Below are 25,731 nucleotides of genomic sequence, written 5' to 3'. Positions count from 1 at the left end.
AATCTAAGCCAAGATGGTTGCTATGATTAAACTTGTAACATGGCTTTGAGCTTCCTGACAGCCAAAGCAAAAAGGAAATGTCATCAGTAGCCAAGCTGTCAGGGGTAAGCAAAGGAAACATATTCACTTATGAATAGAGACACACTTGTTCCTGATACTGAAGAAAGGCGATTGTATTGGATAGCTTTTGCAGAGGGATATGACATACCAGTTGTTGGGGCCACTGACTGTGTTGGGGAAATTGCCAGATTCTTGCATTAGCAGGGGTCTTGCTTTTGAAGCCATCTGTCTGAAGGGGTCATTCCCAGCTGTAGCTGGGAGGCTACTGTGAGTATGGTATATGTTTCATGCCGAAGGCAGGGGGGAAGTAAGGATAGCAGTTGTGACCACTGGAGAAGAGATCTTCATAAAAGGGCCTACAGTGTCACTGGCAAGGGTTTTGATCTTTGGAAGCCAACAGACCTGGATTTTTTAAAAAAATTCCCATTTAAATATTTTAACGTAATGAACACTGCATAGTTTCCTATGCATAGCTGCCATTAGGAACCACCACGAACTGGTTGATTTAAAACAACAGAAATTTATTCTCTGACAGTTCTGGAGGTTACAAGTTCAACAGCAAGTCGCCAGGAGGGCCGTCATCTTCCTGAAGGTTCTAGGAAAAATCCTTCCTTGTTCTCCCCAGCGTCAGCTGGCAGCCCTTGACATGCAGCTGCCTCGTCCCAATCTCTGCCTCAGTCTTCATGTAGCCGTCTTCTCTCTGGGTTTGAACCTCCCTCTCCCTGTCTTCTGAAGACATCAGTCATTGGATTTAGGGCCCACACTCATCTCATATAACCTCACCTGAACTAATTACATATGCAAATAAGGTCACATTCTGAGGTCCCAGGTGCACATGAATTTGGGGGGGACACTATCCAACCTGCTACAGACACATTCAGCTCTTACCATGTGCCAACTGCTGTCCTAGTGCTTTACAAGCTCTAATTCCTTCAATCCTTGCGACGATGCTCTGAGCCAAGAACCATTGTTATCCCCATTGACTGATGAGGACACGGAGGCACTGAAAGGTCAAGTCACTCCCCGCAGGCCACACAGCCCGTGAGTGGCACAGAAAGCAGACTGGCTCCTGGGTCTGTGCTCTTAGCCACCACCAAGTGCTGCCTCTCCCAGCGGCTCTCTTTCCCAGCGGAGACACTCTGGGTAAGTCACTCAAATGTCCTGTCTGTAATAGCACCTACTTGAGGCGGTTGTTGTGGGGACGAGTTCCATTCCGTGGCAGGTACACAGCCAGCACATAGTAGGTGCTTAGTGAACGGAATCTGATGACATAACCACCGTCATTATTATTCTACTATTATTTGCTCCCACCATGGGAAGCCGCCAGTCAAAGGAAGTCTGGGGACAGGTCACCTGAACTCTAGTCTTGGTTCAGGCAGACCTCCCTATAGTCTCCAGTAAGTCACTTCCTCTTCCCGGGCCCCAGTTTTCCCATATGAGATATGGGCCAATTAGGCGCGTCCTCCTGCTCACAGGTGGAATGATCCAGTGGGAAGGGCCGGGGGCTGCCCATCTTCCCCATGCGGTGACAGGTGAGGTGTTTTTGGGGAAGCCTTTGGAGGGGCTGAACTCAGCCCCCGGCTGCACCTGGACCAGGCTGCATTTGGCCGGCAGCTCCTCTGAAACAGCTACCCTGGCCCCTTGGGACTCCTGACCCAGGGCACCACAAGGGATCGATCAGCCCTGGCCTTGGGGCCCTGATTGGTCCCAGCTGAGCAGGGCAAAATGCAAGGTCACCTACAGCTGCAGGCCCCTTCCCCAGCCTCAGTTCACGGCTGCCTCGAGCAAGGAGGTAGTGGCTTTTCTTTCCCCAGACCGAGCCCGTGAGTGTCACCCAGGGAGCCCAGAGCCATGCGGAGTCTCGGGGCCCTGCTGCTGCTGCTGACCGCCTGCCTGGCGGTGAGGGCCAGCCCTGTGCCGACACAGCCCAACGACATCCAAGTGCAGGAGAACTTCGACCTTTCCCGGGTAAGGCTGGCCTCTCCGGTGCTGACGGTAGGGTGTCCGAGCGGCTGGGCCTCGCTATGGGGAGGGGAGCAAGGCCCACCTGCCCTGGGGTCTCCGTCTCCCCATCTGGAACTGCAGGGGTGGGGACCTTCCTGCTGCTCTGACTGTCAGGGATTCATTGAAGCTGCAACTCTATGCATCTGACAGCGTCAAAGGTCCTCACGTTTGAACCTGTCCTCTCAGGCTCCAAGGGGGATCCGTGCTTTGATTAGAACTCACCCCAGAGAAGGCTCTGTGCTGACTCCCGCCCCTGCAGCCCCCACACAGCGCCGACCTAGCCTTCTGTGACTCCTCTGCACCCCCACCCCGCAGCCTTCATCCGTTAATGACTTAGCTTCCTCGCAGCACCTCTGTTAGCCCGTCCTGGGCCCTCTGTCCTCACAGGCCTAGGGGTTGTGGGGGGCACGTGGGGTTGTGGGTAGACGAGCAGCGGAACAGAAGTCAGGCTGGTGGGATTAGGAGGCCTGGGCAGGCCTGGGCAGGATGCCTCTCCCTGGGTGACCTTGAACAGGGCCTCCCCCCACAACCGCCAGGGTTCAGCCAGGCCTGGGTAGCTGTGGTGTCCTATGGATTTTGTTTATGTTCAGAGTTAAGGAAGGGCTGTGGGGGGAGGGGCATGGGGAGCGGGGCCTGTGGAGGTCTGGGTGGTAAGGGGTCTGCAGGGACATGAGGGCTATTTTCAGCTCTGATGAACGGTCAGGAAAAGAGGCGGCAGGCTAGCCACGGGTCAGACTCCGCTTAGGGAAAGGAGATACCTTCTAACATGGGGGTGTGGGCTGCCTGCAAGCTGGTAAGCACGCTGTCCTCGGAGGAGTAAAAGACAGGACTCAGCTCTTGGGAAGCAGTGGTTGATGCTGACGACCTTAGGGCACTGGGATTTGGACCCTATCCAGGAGCGCAGCATGGATCCCCCATCTTAGCAGAGTCAAGTCCTCGGCTGGCAGGGGAGCCAGCCCACCTGCAAGTCTCCTTCCTAAGCTGGTCAAGTGCCTGAAGTTCCACCACTGGGGCTCCATGTTCCCTGGAAGCTGTGTGGCATCCAATTAGCTATGAGATTTTATCACTTAGGAGGACAAGTCACTGAGAGGAGGGAGGGGGACAGATGTCCTCCAAGTCTTCCCTGAGGTCCAGATCCTCAGAGCATGTGGCTGCCTCCTAGATCTACGGGAAGTGGTTCCTCGTGGCCGTGGGCTCCACCTGCCCGTGGCTGAAGAGGTTCAAGGACAAGATGACCGTGAGCACGCTGGTGCTGGGGGAGGGAGCGACCAAGAGGGAGATCAGCACGACCAACATTCATTGGCGGTGAGCAGGGGGTAGGGGGAGGGAGAGCAGGGCCCACCCCCACCCCCACCCTGGCTTCGGTCACCACCCTGTCCTGGAAAGTTACAGGTCTCTACTTCCAGCCAGGGCTCGCCTCTGTGCTCCAGACTCCTCTGCCACTGTCCACCAGAGCACCCCTTTCTAATGAACCGATCTGCACCTCAAGGGCTGCACCCCCAACACTGCCTGTTTTCCAACCTGCTCTTGCTCTTCAGGTGTCCCTTAGCTCAGTGAAGGCACTTCCACCCCCAACCTGGAAAGCTGGGTGGGAGGGGGATGTCCTGGTCTCCTCTTTCCACTGCTGCAGCCATTCGCACCATCATCAGGCCCTATCTGTGCTCTTTCTAAACCCCTCCCACCTGTTCACGTCTCCCCTCTTCACTGCCGCCATCCTGGACCAAGCCACCTTCCTTCTTTCCTGGTTGTTGACATTGACCTGTCTCATTTTTGCCCACCTCTAATCTCCAACCCTCCATCCAACCCATTATTCACTCAGCAACCAGAAAAAAACTTTCAAAAACACAAATCTGTTTAAACCTCTCCATAGTTTTCTATTGCCCTTGGAAATAAAATTCAACTCCTTCAACATGGCTTTCCAGTGCTGTCCCCAACTCCCAAACACTCACCATTCCCCACCCCACGCTCTCCCTTATACTCTGTGACCCACCCAAATGGACCTTCTTTCAGTTCCTGGAACCCTCCATCCTCTGCACCTTTATATCGGATATTTTTTCTACCAAGAAAATCTCTCCCTACTTCCCTGCACTAATTCCTATGGATCCTTCCAGTCTCAGGTTCTGTGTCACTTCCTCCAGGAAGTCCTCCCTGACCCCACCTCAGGTTCAGGTTACATGCCTTCCTTTATGCTCTCAGAGCACCTCATGCTTCCACTCTACGTGGCACTTATCACATTGGTGGCATCTGCCCCTGGCCTACCCACCCACCCCACTCGACTGTAAGCTCCATGAGGGGACCGGGTCTGTCCTCTGTATCCCCAACATGTGGCACAGTGCCTGACATATAGATGCTGCTCAGTAAATATGAATAAGAAATAATAATCATCAGAACAATAATAGCTAATAAGTGCATAGTGCTTACTGTAAGCTCTCTACATATAGTATCTCCTTTGATCCTAACAACCACCATGTGAGGTAGAAACTGCCACTACACCCATTTCTCAGATGAGGAAAATGGGGGCAAGAGAGATACAAAGCGATAAATGATTTAATGGGTTAACTTATTCTGACTTCCCGATGCAGCAGTACAACTTGAGATTTGGTTAAGGAAGCTGATGCTAGTGTTGGCTTTGCCAGGAGGATGGTATGGAGTAGTCCCTTTCTCCTGCCACTCTGTTCCCTCATATGTGAAATGCGTGTCTCCCAGGGCTGGTGTGAGAATTAAACCAGATCTTTGGAAATGTTACTTTCAAAATTACAAAAAAAAAAAAAAAAAAGATATTTGGAAGGGCCCTGCAGGAGAGTGTGGTGTCAGGACCACGGTCTCTGCCAGAAGTTACCTTTCTTCCGTGCATTTCCAGGAAAGGTGTCTGTGAGAAGTTCTCTGGGACTTATGAGAAAACCAGCACTGATGGAAAGTTCCTCTATCACAAATCCAGTAAGTCGAGTCAAAGGAGACAGCCACAGTTTTCTTTTTTGCTTAAAAAATACCTGGTATCTCAAGCTCTCTTCCCTTCTGCCTCAGCTCTCTCTGCCCCTATAACCTTTCCTTCCCTTTTTCTGAGATGCCATCCAGCCTTCCTCCAAATTCCCTCTCTTCCTCTGCCTTCTCTCTTTCTCCCCTTCCCCCACTCCCACTCATGTGCTCATCCAAGATTCGAGCCATGGTGCTAAATGGATAACATCAAGATTTTATCAGTCTTTGTGTTTGGCATCTGCAATCAGCTGGTACAAGTTTGCTCAGCGTCTACCATGGACAGTGCATATGGTGCTAAGTGACAGGGACTTGGACATGAATTTATTCATTAATCTGGCAAATGTTTATTGAATTTGCTCTGTGCTTCAAATAATTGTTTCAGGGGTTGAATATTTGGGTAGATGGATGGTTGGATAAAGAAATGAGGGAGAGAATTAAAAAATGGTAAATGAATACATGTATGATGGCAGATGAGTGAGTGAATTAATCATTTAATAGATAAATTGATGGATTAATGGGTGGAGGAAAAAGAAGGAAGGAAAGAAGGAAGGAAGAGAGGAAAAATGGATGAATTTATGGATTGATACATGGAGAGGATGGATGGATGGATGGAATAATGGTGGATGAATTAATGATGAACTTATGGAGGAGATGGATGGCTAGAGAGATAGAGTAAAGCTGGATGAATAGAAAAACAAATATATGGAAGGAATGGGTGGACAGAAGGGTGAATGAATAGATGATGTGCGGGTGAACGGGTGAAGGATCTCAGGCTAGAAGATCTCCTTGTCTTCCCGCATCTTCCATGAAGAATGGAACATGACCATGGAGTCCTACGTGGTCCACACCAACTATGATGAGTACGCCATTTTTCTGACCAAGAAATTCAGCCGCCACCATGGACCCACCATTACTGCCAAGCTCTATGGTAAAGGCCTGGAAATGGATAAGCTCACTGGTGTTGGGTGTAGGGGGTGGGAGGAGACCTGAAATTTAGGGCAATGGAGTGGTAAAGAGCAGGGATTTTTTGCTTTTACCTTCTTAAAAAAATCCAGTTATGGAAAAGGTAGAAACATTTGCTCTCCCTGAAGAAGTAGATCTCAGTCTCCCAGTTGAGATGGAATCTTCCTATTTGGATCTGGAAAATTCCAGAGCTTCCAGGCCCTCAAAAGAACCAGTGGGAAGAGCACTGGGTGGGGAGTTGGGAGACCTGGATGGGGAGCCTGGGAGAGACACCTCTTCCTCTGCTGGAGCCGATCTTTCCAAAAGTGTACTGAAGAGATTGAATTGGGCTGACAGTTTTCAAACTTTCCCAAAATGAAAATCCCTGGGCAGAATAACCTCAGGCCCTGCTGGCCCAGGCACCTGTGAGTCTAGGCGTCTTCCCTGCTTCCCACTTGCAGGGCGGGAGCCAGAGCTTCGGGAGAGTCTGCTGGAGGAGTTCAGAGAGGTTGCCCTGGGTGTGGACATCCCTGAGGACTCCATCTTCACATTGCCCAATAGGGGTAAGTGGCACCCCCACCCCTCACATTTCTGCCCCCCTCATCCTTCATGGCCCCCAGAGAACATCCTCCCAGGCCCTAGGTCTTTACTGTAACCCTCTGCGATAAGCTGGGCGATAGTCCCCTTCCTCTCTTTGTAGAAAAGGCATCTCGGGCCCCTGGATTTGCTCCATGTCACACAGTGTGTACCTGGCAGGGCTGAGACTAGAACCAATTCAGTGTTCACTTTGCTGCCACCTAAGTGTGGTTATATCCAGAACCCATGGCTACCTCTTAGGAGGCAATAGAGGGTTGGAGTTAGGAGCCTGGGCCCCGGAGTTAGAGCACTGAGTTTCAGATTGAGCAGTGTGGCTTCTGGCTGGTCATCCTTCAGGAGCCTCATTTTCTCATCTGCAAAAACAGCATAATAATGCCTCTCTTTGAAGCTGCTGTGAGGAGTCAGTGAGATACAGCTGTTAAACACAATAGCGCTGCCCATGCATCTAGTAAGTGCTCAATAGATGTTAGCTGTAAAATCAGGTTGGGAGGTGGAGACAATGCAGATGGTGTTGACGGTGCGGCCACGAGTCTGTTGCGTTTCCAGTGAGTGACCTTCAGCAAGCCACGTGGGTGGAGCCGCCCATGAAGTGGGCTGATGTACAAGACAGGTCCCAGCACGGCGCCTGCCTGGCACATGGTCATTCACTGTACGGAAGAAACAAAGCCTGGCTGGGTCTAGGATGTCTGTGTCTATTCCCTCTCTCTCCTGTCCTCTGACCTAGGTGAGTGTGTCCCTGGGGAACAGGAACCAGAGCCCACTCCACTCTCGGTGAGTACCTCTGTCCCCCATCCCGTCCCCACCCTGCCCACTTGCTTAGGCTCTGCTGTGGTGGTGGGTGGGGTTGTTGAGAGGAGGCAGTGATGGGCGTGGGTTTTGGAGTCAGACCCACCTGGGCTCAATCTTGGTGCCGCCATTGGGCTAGTTGCTGCCCCATCTGGACCTCACTTTCCTCATCTGTGAAATGGGGCAATTACCCTTACCATCCAGGTGCTAGAATCCAATGACATGTAGAAAGGTCTTAGCATAGTGCCTAAGAGCAGTGCCATACTCAATAATGAGATAATGATACTGAATAAATGAAAATAAAGTCAATTGATGTCCCTAAAAAACACAAACCTGAGAGCAAGCAGCTTCTCAGACCAATGCCTCGCCTCTGCTGCCTTTTGATTTTGGAGGCTTCCTTCCTCATCTCTCTTATTTTCCTGCCTTTTGCCACATTGATTAAATCTTCATTCTATCTTTAATTACTTGGAAATGATACATATCCTAATTTAGTCTACTGTTGTGTGTGTATATATGTGTATGCATATATGTAAATATATATGCAGATAATATTTATTTTAGAAACATATTCTTGAATATTTGAAAAGATACAAGAAAGCAAAAAAAAAAAGAGACAGTAATGTCCTTATTCCTATATAGAATTAATATTTTTAACATATTATCTGTTTGCTTCCATGTTTTTAAGAAAAATTATTGTGATTTTATAAAACTAATATGTGCTCATTATAAAGGATTAAAGTAATGCAATATAAAAAAAAATGAAAGTTTTAAAAAATTCCACCACCCCAAAACTACCAGCATTCACATTATTCCAGGAATCTTGACCTGCATACACCTGGTGAGGGACAGATGGAAGGAAGGTTGGATATTTAGAGGCTCAGATTTAGATAAGCTGTTATTAAGTGGGATTATACTCCAGTTGCTATTTATAAATTTTAAAAGGTATTCATTGCAATTTTACTTGAATTAAAACAAAACACCTGAAGTTTGAAAAGTTTAAAAAAACCTTCAGATAAATATTTCTTCTCCACAAGAGGTTTATTCTTAAAGAAAACTAAGACACTCAAGGTTATGAACTAATATTTAAGAGGCTGGCATCACTATGTGCACTCTTAGAAGCTATCTGTTGTCTCCAAGATTTGAAAGACGGCCAGTAATACCCTCCAGCTTTGTTCCATCTCCTCTTCCCTTTTTCTTTTACATTGTCCAGACTGATACTCTTCCCATTCTGCTCTGTCGCCGCAATTCCCAGAAAATTAGTAATAGTTCTATATTTTAATGGATTCTCCATTCACTCTCAGTGACTATAACACAGCTTCGCCAATCCTGTTGTTTACGTTTGTTAATCTCTTAGTGCCATTTCTTTACCAAGTGCTGTTTTTGAGGAGGGTCCATGGGTGTTCTAATTCCAGAATTCTTCCCTGTTTGAGAATGTCTACCCGTTCCCTTCATCCTTGAATGATATTTCGCTTGGGTGTCATATTCTTAGGTCATGCTTTCTTTCCCTCTGAAGAAGCCCCCTGGTTCTCCCGCACTGCTGATCACTGTGGGGAAGCCAGAGGCCAGCCTGATATTTCTTCTCCTTGTAAGCAATTTGTTTCTTCTGCCCAGATGCCTGGACAAGTTTTATCCGTGATAAGAAGTCAACTTCTTAACAAGGACATGTCTTGGGGTTAAGCGTCTGTATCAGAATTTCCTGGAATACGCTGTGTTCTTTCCATCCACAGAGGACGTGTCTTCTGTATTTCAGGAAACTCTCTCGCAGGATATGGAATTTGTCTTCCATTCTCTCTGTTGGGTCTTGCTATGTGGGGAACACCTGTTCTCTCGTCCTGAGGCATCTTTGTCCTCCACGTGTACTGGTTCCTCCCGCATCACTTCATCTGCATCCCCTGGGATTATCATGAGTCTCTCTTCCACCACAACCCTTCCTTCAAGAGCTTGAGGCCAACGAGGAATTTCCTTCTGCTTCTTGAGTTATGTTTTCTTCTAAGCTGGGGCCACAGGTTGGTTTCCCTAGATCAACGCTCGTGGAAAGAAGGGACGAAGGGAGGCCTGCGCAGAGGGAGGAGCTGAACTGCAGGGCGGTCACGACAATGCCTCAGACAACCCTGTAGGGAGCTCTGGAACCAGGATGACACTGAAGAGTTGTTCCACCACGGGGCCAAGGGGCAGAGCTTTAATACCCAACGTTGATTGGTCTGGGAAGGGAGCCTGCCTTGAAGAGAGGGCTCCCTCAGCTGAGGTTGTCTCCAACAGGGGCTGACAGCTGGGGGCTGTCTGACAGCAGGACTTCAGTCACTGGGCCTTCAGGCCTTGGGACTAGGCAGTTCGTGACAGGGTCTACCACGCTGGACTCGTTCTCCAGTTCTGACTACTTACTCATTCACTTCTGAATATATGGATAGTTTCCGTACCATTTCTTTTTGTCTGACTCCCGCTTGGTCAGCTTTAGCCAGGCTTTCTGATTATTCTGATGTGGTGGGATAGGGGTTTCATTTATCCCTTGGCCCTCTTCCCACAAATTTGAGCTTAATCGCTTCCACCCAAATTTAGCGTAAGTTCTGGGTACTTTGTGTTCCATCCACTTTTCTGAAGTTCAGGGTTGGTTGGAATATCCCCTTTGCTTTCTCTTTGGCAGGACCGGTAAATATCCTATGTGGGTTCATTCCACCTGGTCGGGGCTGGCAGTGAGGTACCTCTGCCCTGTGGTGACACCGCCTGGAGCGTTAGACTGTAGCCCCAGAACCTTCACGTAAAGAGAGTCAGCCTCTGGTCTATTTTCTTGTCTTTTTCACTCCCCCAGAAGTCACTTTCACTATTCTTCCATCAGAAGAGGGAAAAGACAGGGTTCCACTCAATCTTCTTCTCTTAGGATTTGGGAACATTAGAGAGAGTTATTAAAAATATGATGACTTGCCGGGGCTGAGAGTTGGAGGGCAGGGTTAGGAGCTGAACCCTGGTGACCTTCCTGTTCAGCTCCCGATTATTAGATCTAGAGTTTTAGTTTTTGCTTTAAAGTATGCCCCTCTCCTTGTTTGAGTGACGGTGATGCATGCCTGGGGGCTGGCATTTCCAAATCATTTTTTGCTAATGGTTAGTATTAGGGCAATTTTGAAGGAAATTTCAATCTGTCATCTTTATCCAGATCTTAGCCGAGTCCCTGCTTCTTCATCCACATCCACATCCTTCAGAAACAATAACTGATGCCTTCCCTTGCAAAAGAGAGAAATGTGGCACACGTCCATTTCTACATTCCAGGCCTCCTACATCCCTGTTCTTGTGGGTCTAATCTGAGATTGATGTTCATATTGTCCACCTTTTATTTTGAGAATTGCTTTTACATTAAGAATTTACATTCAGTTGCATGATCATTTTAACAATCATTTAACTGCAACTGTTTTTTGGCTTTCTAGTCAACCATCATTTCTTTGCTCTTACATGATCCATTTTCTTGTGTTTAGATTCCACTCTCAATTGTTGGGAATAGTTCTACAAGTACTTTTTTTCTGGAAAGATACATGGTGGAAAGCGACTGGATGCTTGCATGTCTGAGAATGTCTTTCTGCATTTGTATCACATGATCAGCAGCTTGGCTGAGTGAGGAATCCGTGGGTTACCTATTCCCAACCTTCAGATATTGCTCTGCAGCTCCTGTCATTAAATAGTGTCATTTACTCTGAGGGCCACTATTAGGCTCTTAAACTTTGTCTCGAGGAAGGGTCTAGGTGGGGCTCTTCATTAATATTCCCTCATTCCCTTTGAGCCCTTATAATTGGACAACTCAAGTCTTTCTTCAACTCGGAAAAGTTTTCCACTATTATTTCTATATTGACTGCCTCTCCTTCTAGAATTCCTATTCTGTGAACTTATTTCTTATAATCTCTAAACTGCAGCTTATTATCTCTACTGTGTGGTTAAATTCTACAAAATCTTTTCCATCTCCAGTAACTTTCTACTATTATTCAGTTACATAACCGTGGGCTCCTGTTACAGTGATGCTATGTCATCTTGAATTTCATTGATGGTTTTTTCCTCCTGTTTCTTACCAACATGTGTTGAGTGGAGGTATTTCTCCAGCTTAATCTGATTCTTCTGAGCAGCTGCACTATTTAAGTCATTCCATGATTTTTCTCCTTTCTGTTGTCCTCACCAAGGAAGACCTATGTGCAACCAGCTTGAGATGGGTTCTGGCACAGACAGTGACAATCCCTGATCACAGCTTTTAGTTGTATCTTGAAAGGAGAAGGGGAAAATTGCAGGTTACTACAGTTTTACCTTTGCAGATTCCAGGTCTCACCTGTGGGCAGGAAGACTGCCTGATGGCCAGCAGTTTCCCTGCTCAGCCTTCTCTAATTGTCCTGGGACTCTGCCTCAGTGGGCTCTACTCCCAGAGATCCTTTTGACAGCTTTGGCAGCCTGCCCTGCTCTGCAGTCCCCTCCACTACAGCTGGGAGTGTTAGGGTCAGTCTCAAGTATATGCAAACCAGTCACACCCATACTCCATACATTTGGAAATGCCTTCCAGTGTCTAGGATGGAATGCTGCCCTTCCATGGTTCCCAGCTCTGGAATAGATTTCTTTTCCATTATTATATTCCTTTGGGCATTTCAATGGGAAGTTGGATATGAAGGTATTGTTATATGTCAAGGTTCTGATTTTTCATTTCAGACTAGAAATCTATCCTGTGATGCCTATTCTGGAATCCAGGTTGATGCTTTTGGGAAAACAGGCCATTAACCAGTCTAGTAGCTGTGTTTCTGTCTTCACCTTGATCTCCAAAGCAAATGGTTTGTTTATCTCTTCCAGAGGTATAGGTGAGCAACAGTGGTTAGGTCCCTGTAACAGCTTCTTCTTTTTCTTCCCGCAGAGAGCCCGGCGGGCTGTGCTGCCCCAAGAAGAGGAAGGATCGGGGGCTGGACTATCAGTAACTGATTTCAGCAAGAAGGAAGGTAACGATCCTTTTACCTCCTTTGGCCACACTCCCAGAGAGGAAGGGCCATGGTTGGCTCACCCTGGCTGCCCTCATCACCCTGAAGTCTCTTTCTTATTTTTCAGCTAGAATCAAGGACTGAGCCTTAAAAAGGCAAATCCAGTACTCTGCCCTGTGCCAGGGGTTGTAGGGGAAGTGAGGAGTGTAAGGCATCGTTCGTGAGCTTAGGAACGCCCAGCTCCATGATGAGAAGCAAGTTCTTGGCCTGTTTATATCACTGTGTAGCCACCCAGACTTGGTTTTCTCATCTGTATAATGGGATAACAGCCTGCTGAGCAGACCTTAAGGAGTCTCGTGGGGGCACCTGGGGAAGGACATGAGGATGCTTTGTATGGCTGATGAAGCGATCACTCTCCAACTCTCTCGGCAAACACGGAACCCTGACCCTGCTCTGCCCCAGACCCTGTGCTCGGCACTGGGGTCACAGAGACAAACTGTCCATGTCTTTTTGGAACTTCTCTTCTAGTAGAGGAGGCAGTCACAGTCAAGGAAGAAAGTGATGGACCCCAAAGGAAGGGTCAGCTAAAGGGAATGGAGGAGCTCAGAGGATGGAAGGGTGAAGGGATCAAGGAGGACTTCCTGGATAAAGGGAATTCATGCTATGTTCAGGTATCTCGGTAGGGTTTTATGGAGGAAGGCATTCTAGGGGCAGGAATGATGAGCCAAAGGCACAGGGACAGGACCTCAGGCAGAGGTCAGGCTGGCTGGCACAGGTGTGGGTGAATGTATCATCAACTACTATCCTTACAGAACCTTTGGGCAGCCAAGACCAACACAGGGGATGTTGGGTCTGTGGGTGGCTGGTAACTCCCACCCATTCTATTCATGTTATGGAATAGAACAAGCATTGATTTCTGGAGTCCAACAAACACAGTTTTCAATCTCAGCTCTATGTGACCTTGGGCAAGTCACTTTTACTTCTCTGAGAATCAATTTCCTTATCTTTAAAATGAGTTGATAACACTTCCTCTTAATGCAGAGATGAAAATGAAATGAAATCATACATGTTAAAGTATCCAGCTGGGTGACAGGTCCACAGTCAGCACTCAGTACGCTGCTGTTCTGCCCCTCCGCAGATTCCTGCCAGCTGGGCTTCTCACAAGGTCCTTGCCTGGGGATGATCAAGAGGTATTTCTATAACGGCTCATCCATGGCCTGTGAGACCTTCCACTATGGCGGCTGCATGGGTAACGGCAACAACTTCATCTCGGAGAAGGAGTGCCTGCAGACCTGCCGAACTGTGGGTGAGTGCATGCCCTGCCTTCGTGCACACTGCACCCCATGACCCTGTCCTCCCAGCCAACCACCTCCCCGTTGAACAGGCAGCAGAGAGAGGATGCTCCAGTGGTGGAATTCCAGGGCAAGTTTCTTGAAGTCATACAAATTGGACGCTTGTATATGGGTGACCCTAGGCAGGGATTTCTTCTTGTGGGTCCATTTCTCAGTCTACAGAAAGGGGACTAGGTGTTCTAGATGCGCAGAGTCCCTGGCTCAGGCCCTTTGCTGGGTGTCTCAGGTCAGTGGTCATAAGGATTTCGAATGCTCTGTGCCTCCCTCCTACTCCGCAGAGGCCTGCAATCTCCCCATAGTCCCCGGCCCCTGCCGAAGCACCATCCGGCTCTGGGCATTTGATGCTGTCCAGGGGAAGTGCGTCCCCTTCTTCTATGGGGGCTGCAAGGGCAACGGCAACCAGTTCTACTCGGAGAAGGAGTGCAAGGAGTACTGTGGAGTCCCTGGTGAAGGTAGGAGGCCCTGCGGGATGCCAGGCTGGGCCCAGGGGCTCTTGGGGTCCAGGTAGGAGAGCCCTAGTAGGGGGTGGGGGTCTGGAAAGCTGAGTTCTGAACTCTGTACCAGGTAACCAACCCATCTACTCTCTGGGTCTCAGTTTCCCACCTGTAAAATGGGGCCAAGCCCCAGGCCTTACCCTGGCTGGGATGGGGCACCTGGGGAGGCGCTGGCCAGGTGCAGGCAGAGGGAATGCAGGACAGGCTGAGTCGAGTAGACCTGGGCTCCATTCCCGGCACTGCCACATTCGGGCTGGCCACTCTGTGTGAGTGCCAATTTGAGGCTCAGTTTTCTCTTTTGTAAAATGAGAGAGTACCGACTTCCCAGACTAAGTGGTCATAGCACAGTGCACACTCATCTAGCAGCAGCGGTCACTAATAATGGTGGTGATGCTATAATGATTCCGGTAATAGCATTCCAGGAAACAGCAGCCATCTAAGATTTCTGTGCCTTATCTCCCCACTGGGAAACTGGCACCTAAAGTAAATCAGGAGGCAAAAAAAAAAAAAAAAAAAAAAAAAAATCAGATCATTTTATGGAATGCACTTTGGAGATATCAAGTCATTTAGCAAGCAGAAGTTTCTGGCCCCAGTTGAGGCCCAAACTCAGCTCAAGCTGCCTTCCCTCCTCCCTGTCCCCTGACCGTCCTCACCCATAGAACCTTGGGCACCACCACACCTACTCCCTGGGCCTCTCTGTGTCCACAGGGGATGAGGAGCTGCTGCGCATCTCCAACTGACCGGCCAGAGGTCCACAGGCCAGCAGGGAGGGCGTGGGCCAGTGTCTGCCCCAGTGCCCCACGGCAGGTTCCAATAAAAACCAAATTGTAGACTCCTGAATTCCATGTCCTGACTGTTCATTGTCATCATAATGTACAATGAGATGGGGGAGGGGTGGGGGGACAAGCTGGGGTGGGAGCGCGAATAGCCCCAGCTTTCCCCAGAAGTGAAAAATGTATGTGTTGGAAATGTAATAGAACTGTCTGCCGTACATGAAATTGGCTATGCAAATTACAGAACATAAATCACAGTTCTGTATAAAATGGGATTGTTTTGTTTTGTTTTAATAAAGCTAGAAAAGAAAAGAGAAAAAATATCTGGGCACGGGGGTCATGAGCAACCCAGGGAGCAGAAGAAATCGCTGTGCCCTCACGTGTGCCCACAAGTGCCCGAGGTAATTCCCCTGTCCTTGACTGCACGGAACCCCCCTTCAGTGTTTTACTTGGTTCACAGCCACATCCCCAGCGGTAGCTGCCAGGGGCTGAAAAATCTCGGGCTGTTTCTCCATGCAGCCCAAGATCCCATCTCCTGGGCTCCTCCCTCTGGCCCTTTGCCCCAGAAGGAGAATGTTTACTGACCTTTGCATTGTGTTCGGGACAACCAGCTGGCCTTGGCCCCAAGCTGGAAGCGCTTGATCTGGCCTGGCTTCTCTCTTGAGGAAGAGAGCAGGTAGGCTGTCCAGGGCAGCTGAGGGACCAACTTGGCCCTGATGGATACTCTGCTGCTGAGTGAAAACCCCAGCTGTGTGTTCTGAAGTGGGACGCTGACCTGGCGGCAGGAACCCAGGCAGGGTCAGCTCCTCTTCTCCACTGGGGTTGGGTGACCAGTGTGCTGAGGGATGGCGGCACACTCATTCAAGGGTCCCTTTCCTGCCATTAGCCCGTTTGCTTAAGAGACCCTCAGGAGGGAAGGAAGGCAAGGGCTGCCCATTTCCTGTTGAAGGGATGAACAAAGATTTGGGAGAGGCAAAGATTTGGGCATAGCGAGCTTTGCAGCCTCCTCGGTCAGACCACATAAATCTTCCCCCCTTTTTCTCCCCCAAAGTCCTGAGCATGGGGCTACCATGTTCCAAAAGAGAGGACTGTCCTGAGAGACAGGGTTTGTGGGCATGGCTGGGACTCTCTCTCAGAAGTGGGTGGGGTCAGGGGCAGGGACACAGGCTGGAATAAATGTTACCACATCCTGCATCCATGCTGTGCCTCACACACCGGGGCCGGCTGCCTATGGCTGTTGGAAGGTGTCACTCTGAAGAGGGATATTTTGAAGTGACCTGAAGGACAGATGCCTAAACCAGAAAGTACAAGCCGCAGGCGGGCCGGCCAGCCTCAGCTCAGCTGGTGGATGGGATGCTTGACTCAGGTACCTTTTACAGTTCTGAATTCACCATTTAAAAAGGGAGCTTCCATATACAAACTGAGGTTTCTTAATTCTCTTGAAAAGTAAGTTCCAGGAGCCCTGAGCCTGCGTCCTGCACGCCAAGGGGCCTGAGCTGAGTTGAGACATGCCCTGAAGACGGGGCCTCCCATGCAGTTATCCGCCCCGCCTGCCTCCCTGCCTGGTCCTGGAAGCATTTGCCTCAGATTCTTACTAAAACTTCACTACAGAAAAATTGCCATGGATCCTGTCCCTTTCCCTTCCACGGGGTTGAAGCGTATCTGTGACGCCCTGGCAAGAAGGCTGCTCATCTCAGAAGGGACCAGAATCATTCTCAGCCAAGTGGCTGCCCTGATGACTCACTTGATTCTTAAACAGCTTCACCTCAAATTGTCTCTTAAAGATACTGGTCACATTTCTGTTACAAAATAGATGTGGCTGCTTCCTAAAGAAACATATCCCTTTTTTTTTTTTTAATTTTAAATTGAAAGGCTGGCCCTTCAGCTGTATGAAGACTCTGGCAACTCCCTGGCCTCACTGGATCCTGACACTCTGAGGGGCGAGGGAGGAATCTTCCAGCCCCAGTAGGACTCCTAGCTTTTGTTTTAGATCCAGTAGAAACTTCTCAATTAAATTTCAACCGCTGGCTCAGGAATGTGCACAGTACACTGAACAGCAGGAAACTCCCACAGACGGGGTTCTGAGGGCAGGGCTGATGCCCCTGGGAGGCTGGTCCAGCCTCACAGCCGGTTGGAGCTGTTATCTATGCAGTTCGATGGAATTTGTTCGGCTGATCAAGTAGCACATCCTCGTTGAGGAGAGCGCCCCTCTGTACCTGGTTGAGGACAGGGATGGAGCTGGATGCGGTTTTGCCTTGAAGGGCCGTTCTGGCAGCAGCAGTCCTGCTTTAGGAAAAGCTGTCACCCTCCCTGCTGCTCAGGCCACAGTTGTCTTCTGGTGGCAACTTCTCTCCCGGACTTGCCTTCAGTTCGATGATCCAACCCAATGCCGACGCGCAGGTGTCTGCAGCGAGAAGCTCGGGACGCTGCTCAGAGCTTCTGAAGGGGCAGAGGAAGGAGGGCAGCAGAGGGATGGCCCGGCTGACCTGCCTGGCGGGTCTACCTGTGGCTCCGTTAGCACTCGCGGAGGGCTCTGGGCTCTGCCTGCACCTCTCCTGGGGTGGAGAGTGCCTTCTCTCCCAAAGCAGGCTTTCCATTCCGGACTGTGTTGGGGACAGTGTGTCCAGACACTGCGTTGAAATGTGTTTCCACAGCTCCCACTGCTTCTTAACTTCCTGAGTCACAGACACCACCAGGAATTTGGCAGAAGCCACAGGCAGTCTTCCCCAGAAAACAGACAGTACACACAACACACAACGTCACAGGAATGACCGCTGGGCAAGGTGAACTCACCTGAGTCCCTTCGGCACCGGGCCTGTAGGATTCAGATTCAATCCATTCCTTCTCCTGTGGGGCGGTGTTCCACAAGCAAGGCCCACGGGGGCCACGTCTTCCTGTGGCCACGTCCCTCTCTTACTTATCAGACATCGCTGGCATGGGTTTGGTGCTCGAGGTAAGCCAAGAGCTGAGAGGAGTGAACAACCCTGACCTCACACAGGTCCCCTGGGGAAGGGCTCCAGCTGTCACTCCCAAGTGTCCTGCTTCTAACAGGACGACACGGCCCAACCTCGAACCCAAGAAAGAACACCACACGCCACCATTTTCCTAAAGGTCGTTTTATTGTAAAACCATAAATACAACACTGACATGAAATCATTTAAGCAACTGATCGTCTCTAACCATTAAAAGGATGTCTTTTTGCCTTGGCATCAACCAACCGGGAAATAATGTTGCAAGAATTCAGGGGGGAAGGGGTGCTGAATTCTGGGCTGGGGTTTTTGGTGATTTAAGGAACCAAGTGGAACCTTCCTCTTCTCCCTGGGAATGTCCCACTTTTGGACAAGAATAGACAGGTTAAAAACAGCAACATTTAAACAGCTGAGTTTTAAATTTTATTACTCTGTAAAAATCTTTTTTTTTTTCTGTTCCTTTCCTCCATTTGACATCATTAAAAGTTTTAAACATCACAAAACTGATTTGGCTGTAAATGGAGAAACGGTACCAAAACAAAGTAAAACGAAAAACCCAAAGGACAAACAGAAAACCCTAAATAAACCCTCAAGTTTGGTCTCGGGGGTTTTACGTATCACAAGAACCGTCAACTCAACCCCCATGCAATGTGACTCCTTGGAGAGCTGTTGGATCCACACCAACGACACAGGAGACTGCAAACAACGTCTTTTGTTAATTAACACAGCAAGGGTGACACTAGGTAACTTTTTTTTTTTTTAAATACAGTACATGGTACACAGGGTCCCAAGATAACCCTGCATAAACCCCTTGTGGAGACTTGAGCCAAGCACTGGCTGTTTATAAAAATATTGTGTTGCTACAAAAGTATAAATTAATGCTACCGGTATTAAGAAATATTAAACACATAAAACTTATAAGGATTAAGAAAAATATTCATTAATACCTGTAGAAAACTCTGGCCTAAAAAAGATATTTTTTTGTAAATTTTTTTTTTGTATTTTTTAAAGATGACTTGAGTTTCTTGCACTCGAAGAGAGAGACACAGTCAGATGTGCCCATGGTATTGCCTAGAACGTCTTAACTACTGAGAAAGGGCGGGGGTGCACGCACGTGGTTACTGAGTGGGGCCTGGGAGGGAGGGGGCACCAAGGCTTTCTCAAGATTTACCTGATGTGAAAAAATCACCGACGTGAAGTTGCAGGGAGAAGAAAAAGGTGGGATCGTCAGAGAACAACTGAAAATAATTTATGCTTTTTAAAAAATATCTCTGCTTCAGGTGGTTGTACAAAATGATGCTCGGGACCTGAATGGTCCCGGACGCGCTGCCCAGCGGGTCTGGCCGCCTCCAGCCCCGCAGGTCCCGCTCTCTCCTGGCCGGCGAGTCCCAGCCCCGTGCCAGTCCACGAGCTCGCTCACCGCTTTGGAGCCCAGCCACCCTGGCTGGGAGGGAGGGAAGGGTCCCAGGCGGGGACCGGCTGGCACCTGGGTTGTGGGAGGAGCCCCCCCTTCTGGCTGGTCTCAGAGCCGGCGGGTCTCTGCCAACCTGGACTTCAGGAAGCGCCACAGGGATCCCAGGCACCTGAGGTTGCGGACAAGGCTGGGCTATGCCCCTTTAAGGAACTTTGGTTCGAAGAGTCAAGGTGCCTGGTGGGACGCGTGGGTGGGGAGGACCCCCGGGGGACCTTATGCTGACACTTGACTGCAAACCTAGCAAATCCTTCTCTGTACAGGAGGTGAATCTTTACAGCGGCGCCCATGGTGGTGGTGGTGGGGGGGGGGAAGGAGAATACAACAGACAGCAACCCGACGCCTTCACCCTCATCCAAGCGGGAGCAGGTGCCTCTTCGCACAGAAACCACAGGGCCCCTCCCTTCAGGGAAAGGCCGGGCTCCACATGATCCTCAAACCCAAACGAGAGAGGAAGAAAAAAACCCAACAACGACAGCAACAAAATCCTCCAGAGAACCCTGAAAAGAGGAAACCGGGAGGGAAACATAAGAGGGAAAACACTGTATCATTGGTTCACCATAACTGGCCTAGCAAACATTAGCCACAGTGAAGAGGGGGCAGGCCCCTTCCCAGTTCTCCCACTGGCCCAGCTGGATACAGGGGCTGGGGCGGGGCTGGCAGGGCTGAGGCAGGAGCTCCCCCACCTACTGTCTCCAGGGGACAGCCTGAGCCTTACTTCGCCTCTCGCTTCCATCTAACCCATCAGCTTTTCCAGAAGCCCTCCCTCAGGTATATCCCAGGGACAGGGGTGCTGTCGCTGTTCCCAAAACAAGGGCAGAGCTATGAACTCGCCCCAGCTCCCTGGGGCGGGAGGAGGCTGCCGGCCGTGCCCCGGGCACCTCCTCCTCCCGTCTCTACAAGCACATTCGTCGTGATGACGATATCCAGCTACTGTCCCCTCCTGGGCCATTTCTCACAGGACGTCCCTCCTCTACCCACACCCCAGCTTCACTCCAAACCTTTCTCGTGAACCTGGGGCCCCTGTGAGTGTGCGCTGCATCGCCGACAGCTCTTCAGGTGCCCACTTTCCATAGGGGTCTAGTCCAAGTCCAGGGGCAAGCCCAGGGGACCCCTAAAGGCAGAGGTTCAGCTTCACAGTGGAAAACACGCCTTGCAGAGTTTTTCTCTGGTGTTTCTTGGAAGTGCAGGAGACAAAGGAGCAAACCGAAGGACAGGACACTCACCAGCCCACCAGCTGAGCTGGTGTCAAAGTCCTTCCTACAAACCTGGAGACCCAGAACTTCTCAACTGCGTCATCGGACTGTCCTCTCCTCACCAAGAAACCACAGCACCCTTTTCCCAGCCCAGAGCCAATCCCCGAATGCCAGGCGTGAGGCTGTCAGGCAGGCTGGTGGCAAAGCATCCTTGCTGGTGGATGCAGCAGGTGGCTTTCTGCTGGGATGGCACTGCTGCTCTTGGCGGAGCTGAGACCCCCAGTTACCCCAAACCTGAAGGACCGCCCACAAGGCTGTGGTCCTTGGCTTGGGCTTTGGTGGTGAAGCCAACTGACCTCAGATGACGGGGAAGACTCCGCAGAGTGGAGGTGTTTTCTCTGCCTCCCCTCTGGCATCTCTGTATGTCAGCACAAGGTCCAGTTCTGTCCTGGGAATCACGTGGTTTAGACAAGTTGGGTCCAAGTCCGCAGGCAACCACCTTGAGCTGTGAGGTCCTATAGTGGTCACAGAGCTGGGAGGCAGAAGACAAAGTCCTTCTGAAGGTCAATGCCAGGTTGGGTGTTGGGAAATGAACTGGAAGAGGCGACCTCAATCCTTTGGCTGAGCTAGAATTTGGATAAGGTGGATATTGCTAGAGATAAGGGGCCAGTGGCTGGACCTGTGAGATCTTTGGGTTTTATTAAGCTGTTCATCACAGCAGGGTTTGCCCTATGGGAACCGCCTACATGAGAAAGCAGAGGGGGCACCTTGGTACAGCCTTTCGTGTTGGCGAAGACAGTTTCTGAAGAACCAGAGGCTGCAAGAGAGAAATGACTTCCTGCCACCTTATTCCCATACCTGGATGAGGCAGCCGCGGGAGACAGCTTTCAGAGTACCTAGCAGCACTCACATCAAACCTGCAGAGCAAGCCAAGTGCTAAGGACTGAACTGAGGTGGGAAAAAAGAACAAACAGAGCAGGAGGTGACACATATGACTAGACACCTGGAATTCAGTACAACGTACTCGAAATTTCATGCTGGGGGGGCAGACATCCCACGTTCCAAAGAGAAGAACACATATTTGGGCTTGGTCCCGATGGCCTTGCGAGAAAGCGAAATGCCTGTTTTCTAAGCGAGTAGCCCAATAATGGGGCAACACCAGTACAGCTCTGCTCTCAGGAGGAGGACGGGCTCCCACGGACCACACAATATGGGCAGCTTTCATCCTCCTTGTGTGGATCAAAGTGCCAGGATGAGGACTCTTCCCCGGCAGCAAAGCAGAGCTGGAGGCCTTTTGCTGTAGGCATGTCACCGTCAGCAGCCTGGCAACCACCTTCTGGAATGCCCCCAAAGGTCTCATCAAAGTTTGCTGACGCTCCCATAGTCTCTAGGACATTAGGTGACCATCCACTGGCCCCTTATCTTCTGACGGCGTGACCCCAGTTGGAAGTGCCGTGGAATTAACACCTGTGAACTTCTCCGGGAGAGGAAATGTCATGGTGCTTCCTGAGACCATGGCTTGCTGGAGTGAATGTGGAAATGGCCCACTGTGATGCATTTCAATGTGTCCAAGACTCAGGTTAGCTCTCATGAGGCAAAGCGAGCATGCTTGGCATCTGGGACAGTGTTCTGGTCCACAATCCTAAGCCTTGAGTTTTTAAGTCAACTTTACTTCTCCAACTTAACTGTCACGGACTGGGAAGAGAGGGCTGTTGTACAGTGCTTTTTGTAGTCGAGGTATCTCGCAGTTGAATAATGCTTTATTACTAGGAAGGGATGGAGAGGACTTAAGTCAACCCCCAGGATGGTAGAATGTGCCTTTGCAAACAGCCTCCCATGATGATGGTCATTCTCAGCCTGAAGCCCTTGGTGTAACCATCTCTATCCCAGTCACAGGCACCGGGGGGGCAGGGGGGATGTGGGACCACCAGCACTCTCTTCGCTGAGAGGTGGGGTGGGAAGTTGAGCACTGATCCTGACGGAACCGCCTCTGGTGAGGGGAAAGGGTCACCCTGTTGGCATTTGGGCTGAGTGTGTAGAACTTTAAACTGCTCGTGGAGAGAAAAGCCTAGAAACATCTTTCACAGCGTTAAGTTGAATGTGACCTAATGCCATTCCACCCTCAAAACATCCGTCATTTGGCCCACAAGGCACCGGGCTCAACTACTGTCCTAGAAGGAGGGCTGAGGCTTGTGTGGGGACCCCCAGGGCTGTGGACAATGGAACCACGGGAATCCCCAGGGTCCTGGGGAGGGAGAGGAGGCTGTCGGTCTGAGGTGTGATGAATGTGAATGTGGATCAACTCAAGAGTCCCTGCTGAGCTGGAAGGGTCAGTGACATGGCGAGTAGTGTAATGCACTCTGGGTATAGAAATCAAGACATTCGCAGTACCAGACACAGCGAGCCAGGAGGGCGGTCTTCTGCCTACATTCAGGAGCACTCCCAAGCCACATGTTCCCCTATGGCTTCCACTGAACCCCACGTCTGTGAAACCCGTGACTCTGACCCCACTCCTGGTCTCAAACAGCACAGCCGAGTTCATGGTCTTGGCTGTTTGAATACATGAAAACCGGACTGTCCAGGGAAGGCTAATAAAAACCTTAGGATATTAAATCTACCACTGAGATGAGCTAGTTTACAGTGTGACTTGAGGAACAAAAAGGGCAATCAAAAACCAGAAAAAAAAAAACAACCCTCCAAAACATAAGTTATAGACATTCAGTGCCTCCTAGCAGAGTCTAAATCAAATTTGAAACAAAATAAAAGGTAAAAACTGCTAAAATGTTAGGAAAAAAATTATTAAGGAATGGAGACAGTATCTATACTTCTTTGAAAAATGTCTTTTTTTTTTTCTATCTTATATTAAAAAGCAAAAGGTCAGCTTTATATTCTGAAAGTCTCCTTTCCTGATTTGGGGAGATAGATAGGTGTGTTTCTAAGGCGGCTGCCCTGTGACACCCAAGAGTGTCATGAAGGCAGCAGCTCAATGCCCTGAAGGTGAACGAGAACCAAGTCCAGTGCAGAAGCTGTCCATCTGATGCAGTTTGGAGAATCCATGGCAGGGCAGCTGGGGAGAGGCGGGTGCATTAGGGTCAGGAAGGCCTGGGGAAGGGGATGGAGGGCAAAGGGGGACCATGGGGTGAAGGACAGAGAGCGTCAAGTCACTTCAGATCTCAGCTGCCTGAACGTTTTACAACATCAGCTTTCTACCAATCTGCACACCTGAAAATGGAGTCTTTTAAAGCCCCCTTACTGAGAAAAGGAGGTGAAGCACCTTCCCTCTTTCCCACTCAGCTTTCCTGACACACCCAGTTTAATGCCCACGCGCCCACAAGCAGGCGTGTGTACATGCACCAGGGCAGTATGTGTGCATGCGTGTGTGACACTTCCGCGGCCATGGAGGTGAGCACAGAGCCGCTCACGCCCATGGTGCGCACGCATGGGTGTGCACACACATGCACACACACACTGTAAAAAGCACTTAAGTTTCCAAGGGGGGCATTTATAATGAGGTCCACAGTGTTTAGAACTTAAAATTCCTTTTCTTTGCGACAGTGTTGTGGGGTTTTTTGTTTTTCTAACGTTCTCTTCTCTTTCTCTTTTTTTTTCATCTGGAAGTCTTAAAGCATGTTGGATTTCAGAAACATGAGTTTGTTCATATCTTCTGGACTGAGCAGTCGCCTCCTTTTGATTAGAAGTGCTTGTTCACACATATTTACACACCCGCTCCTGGCCCCCACGGCTGGAACGGCCAGGAGCCAGAAGGCGAGCTTGGCGAGTTTCGTGTGCTTTTGGGTCACGCACGACCAGTACTGGAAGAGATCAGGGGTGGCCTGGAAGAGGGGCTCCTGCAGATAATCGTAGACTTCGTTCTTCCCAAGCCGGTCGTCCTCCTGAGCTGCGGGGTTCTCGCCGGGGGCAGAGCGGGGCTTCTTGGCGGCAGGCTCAAAGTCGGCCTCCTCCGTCCAGGACTCCTTGACCTCGTTGATGAGCTCGCACACCTTGCCGATGATCTCCTCGTGCTGGTAGGGCGGGACGGGCCGCAGCTTCTGCTGCGGGTCCAGGATCATGGCCACCTTGTGCGCTGGGTGCACTTTGAAGTTCTCCTTGAGCGCCTCCAGGAAGAGGTGGCACAGCTTGCTGACGGTGCCCGCGTCATTGGCCTTAGCCGTGAACAGCTTCTCCAGCCTGACGTAGGTGGGCAGCACCAGCTGCAGAGTGGGCTGGCTCTCGTTGCTCAGCTCAATGACCGCCTGCTTCACCGGTGTCAGGATGGCGGCCAGGTTGCTGAGCAGGTGCTTATTGAGGCTCTGGATGAGGTTCATCTTCTTGGCGCGGCTGTAGAACTCGCAGATCTGCTCGTAGCGCTCGTGCACCAGCAGCAGCGAGTCCGTGACTGAGTTCCAGCAGGGCGGCGGCGAGGTCTCCTCCAGCGAGCCGAAGGTCTCCTTGGCGAGGCCGGTGGAGCCCGCCAGGTCCTCACACACGTTGAGCAGCTCGATGACCTCGTGCATGCTGCGGGCCTGCAGCGTCCGCTTGCTCAGCACGCTCTGTACCACCGAGTTCAAGGCACAGGCTGAGCAGCGAAGGCACATGCCGGCCTTGGAAAAGGCGGATGCGCTCACCCGGCAGTCCGTCACGTACACTGTCCTGATCTCTGACATCACGAACTCCGACAGCACGTTCTGCACCCAGTGGTGCACCAGGTCGCCACTGTCGCGAATGTCCGCGCCCTTCACGCCCAGCACGTAGCTCTTGATGTGGTTGCCCTCCGCCTGGTAGGCTGTGAGGATGTAGCAGGAGTCCGGGCCAACGCTCTGTGAGTGGCAGGTGACGCCGATGCCCAGGCAGGCGTTGCTGCCCAAGGCGCACGTCACCTTCACCTTCACCTGGTTGTACATGCGCGGCAGGTGCTTCAGCGCCAGCGTGTTGAAATTGCCCAGGATCTCGGTGACCGAGAAGGCCCCGTAGCGGGCACCGCTGTCCACCAGCGTCTGGGCCAGCTTCAGGAACTCCTTCCCGCTCACCACGCTCAGCGCACCCAGGTCGGCGCACATGACCCGCAGGAGCCGCTCCGCGATGTTCTGCCGCTCCTTCTCCGGGATCATGCTGTTGGGTGTTAAACCACTACTTGTGGCTGGAGGAGGACACAAAGAGAGGTGTGATTAATGCTGGCATTC

The 25,731-nt window shown here is 50.5% G+C and overlaps 2 protein-coding genes across 22 annotated transcripts in view; one reads left to right on the top strand and one right to left on the bottom strand.

Annotated features, from left to right (window-relative positions):
• Positions 1–1,084: 1,084 nt before the first annotated feature.
• Positions 1,085–14,982, top strand: AMBP (alpha-1-microglobulin/bikunin precursor). 2 transcript variants are annotated; one of them, XM_010957212.3, is made up of 11 exons: positions 1,085–1,203; positions 1,875–2,028; positions 3,227–3,369; positions 4,925–5,001; positions 5,852–5,968; positions 6,444–6,545; positions 7,304–7,350; positions 12,236–12,317; positions 13,435–13,602; positions 13,927–14,100; positions 14,851–14,982. In XM_010957212.3, exons 2-11 carry the CDS (start codon positions 1,912–1,914, stop codon positions 14,880–14,882), a joined length of 1,059 nt encoding a protein of 352 aa, XP_010955514.1. In that variant the 5' UTR covers positions 1,085–1,203; positions 1,875–1,911; the 3' UTR covers positions 14,883–14,982. The 2 variants fall into 2 exon arrangements, with proteins under 2 accessions (XP_010955514.1, XP_074218170.1); XM_074362069.1 differs by lacking the exon at positions 1,085–1,203 and having other exon boundaries at positions 1,798–2,028.
• A 3,033-nt stretch (positions 14,983–18,015) lies between these two features.
• The window catches only part of ZNF618 (zinc finger protein 618), a 165,651-nt gene continuing 157,935 nt past the window's right edge, over positions 18,016–25,731 (bottom strand). For all 20 annotated transcript variants that reach the window (XM_074362055.1, XM_074362042.1, XM_074362040.1 and 17 more), the window contains one exon: positions 18,016–25,688. In XM_074362055.1, the coding sequence (XP_074218156.1) occupies positions 24,172–25,688 (1,517 nt within the window). In that variant the 3' untranslated portion in view covers positions 18,016–24,171. The remainder of the gene's footprint in view (positions 25,689–25,731) is intronic.

The sequence above is a fragment of the Camelus bactrianus genome, chromosome 4 (genome assembly GCF_048773025.1).
Source record: "Camelus bactrianus isolate YW-2024 breed Bactrian camel chromosome 4, ASM4877302v1, whole genome shotgun sequence".
Classification (NCBI taxonomy): Eukaryota; Metazoa; Chordata; class Mammalia; order Artiodactyla; family Camelidae; genus Camelus; species Camelus bactrianus.
This window is presented reverse-complemented; position numbering and strand designations above follow the sequence as displayed.

Bases quoted from the DNA above. Each gene is read 5' to 3' on its own strand.
- AMBP (XM_010957212.3), top strand. From the start codon at position 1,912: ATGCGGAGTCTCGGGGCCCTGCTGCTGCTGCTGACCGCCTGCCTGGCG. The intron at 3,370-4,924 runs GTGAGCAGGGGG...GTGCATTTCCAG, and splicing joins ACGACCAACATTCATTGGCG to GAAAGGTGTCTGTGAGAAGT. The intron at 5,969-6,443 runs GTAAAGGCCTGG...TCCCACTTGCAG, and splicing joins CATTACTGCCAAGCTCTATG to GGCGGGAGCCAGAGCTTCGG.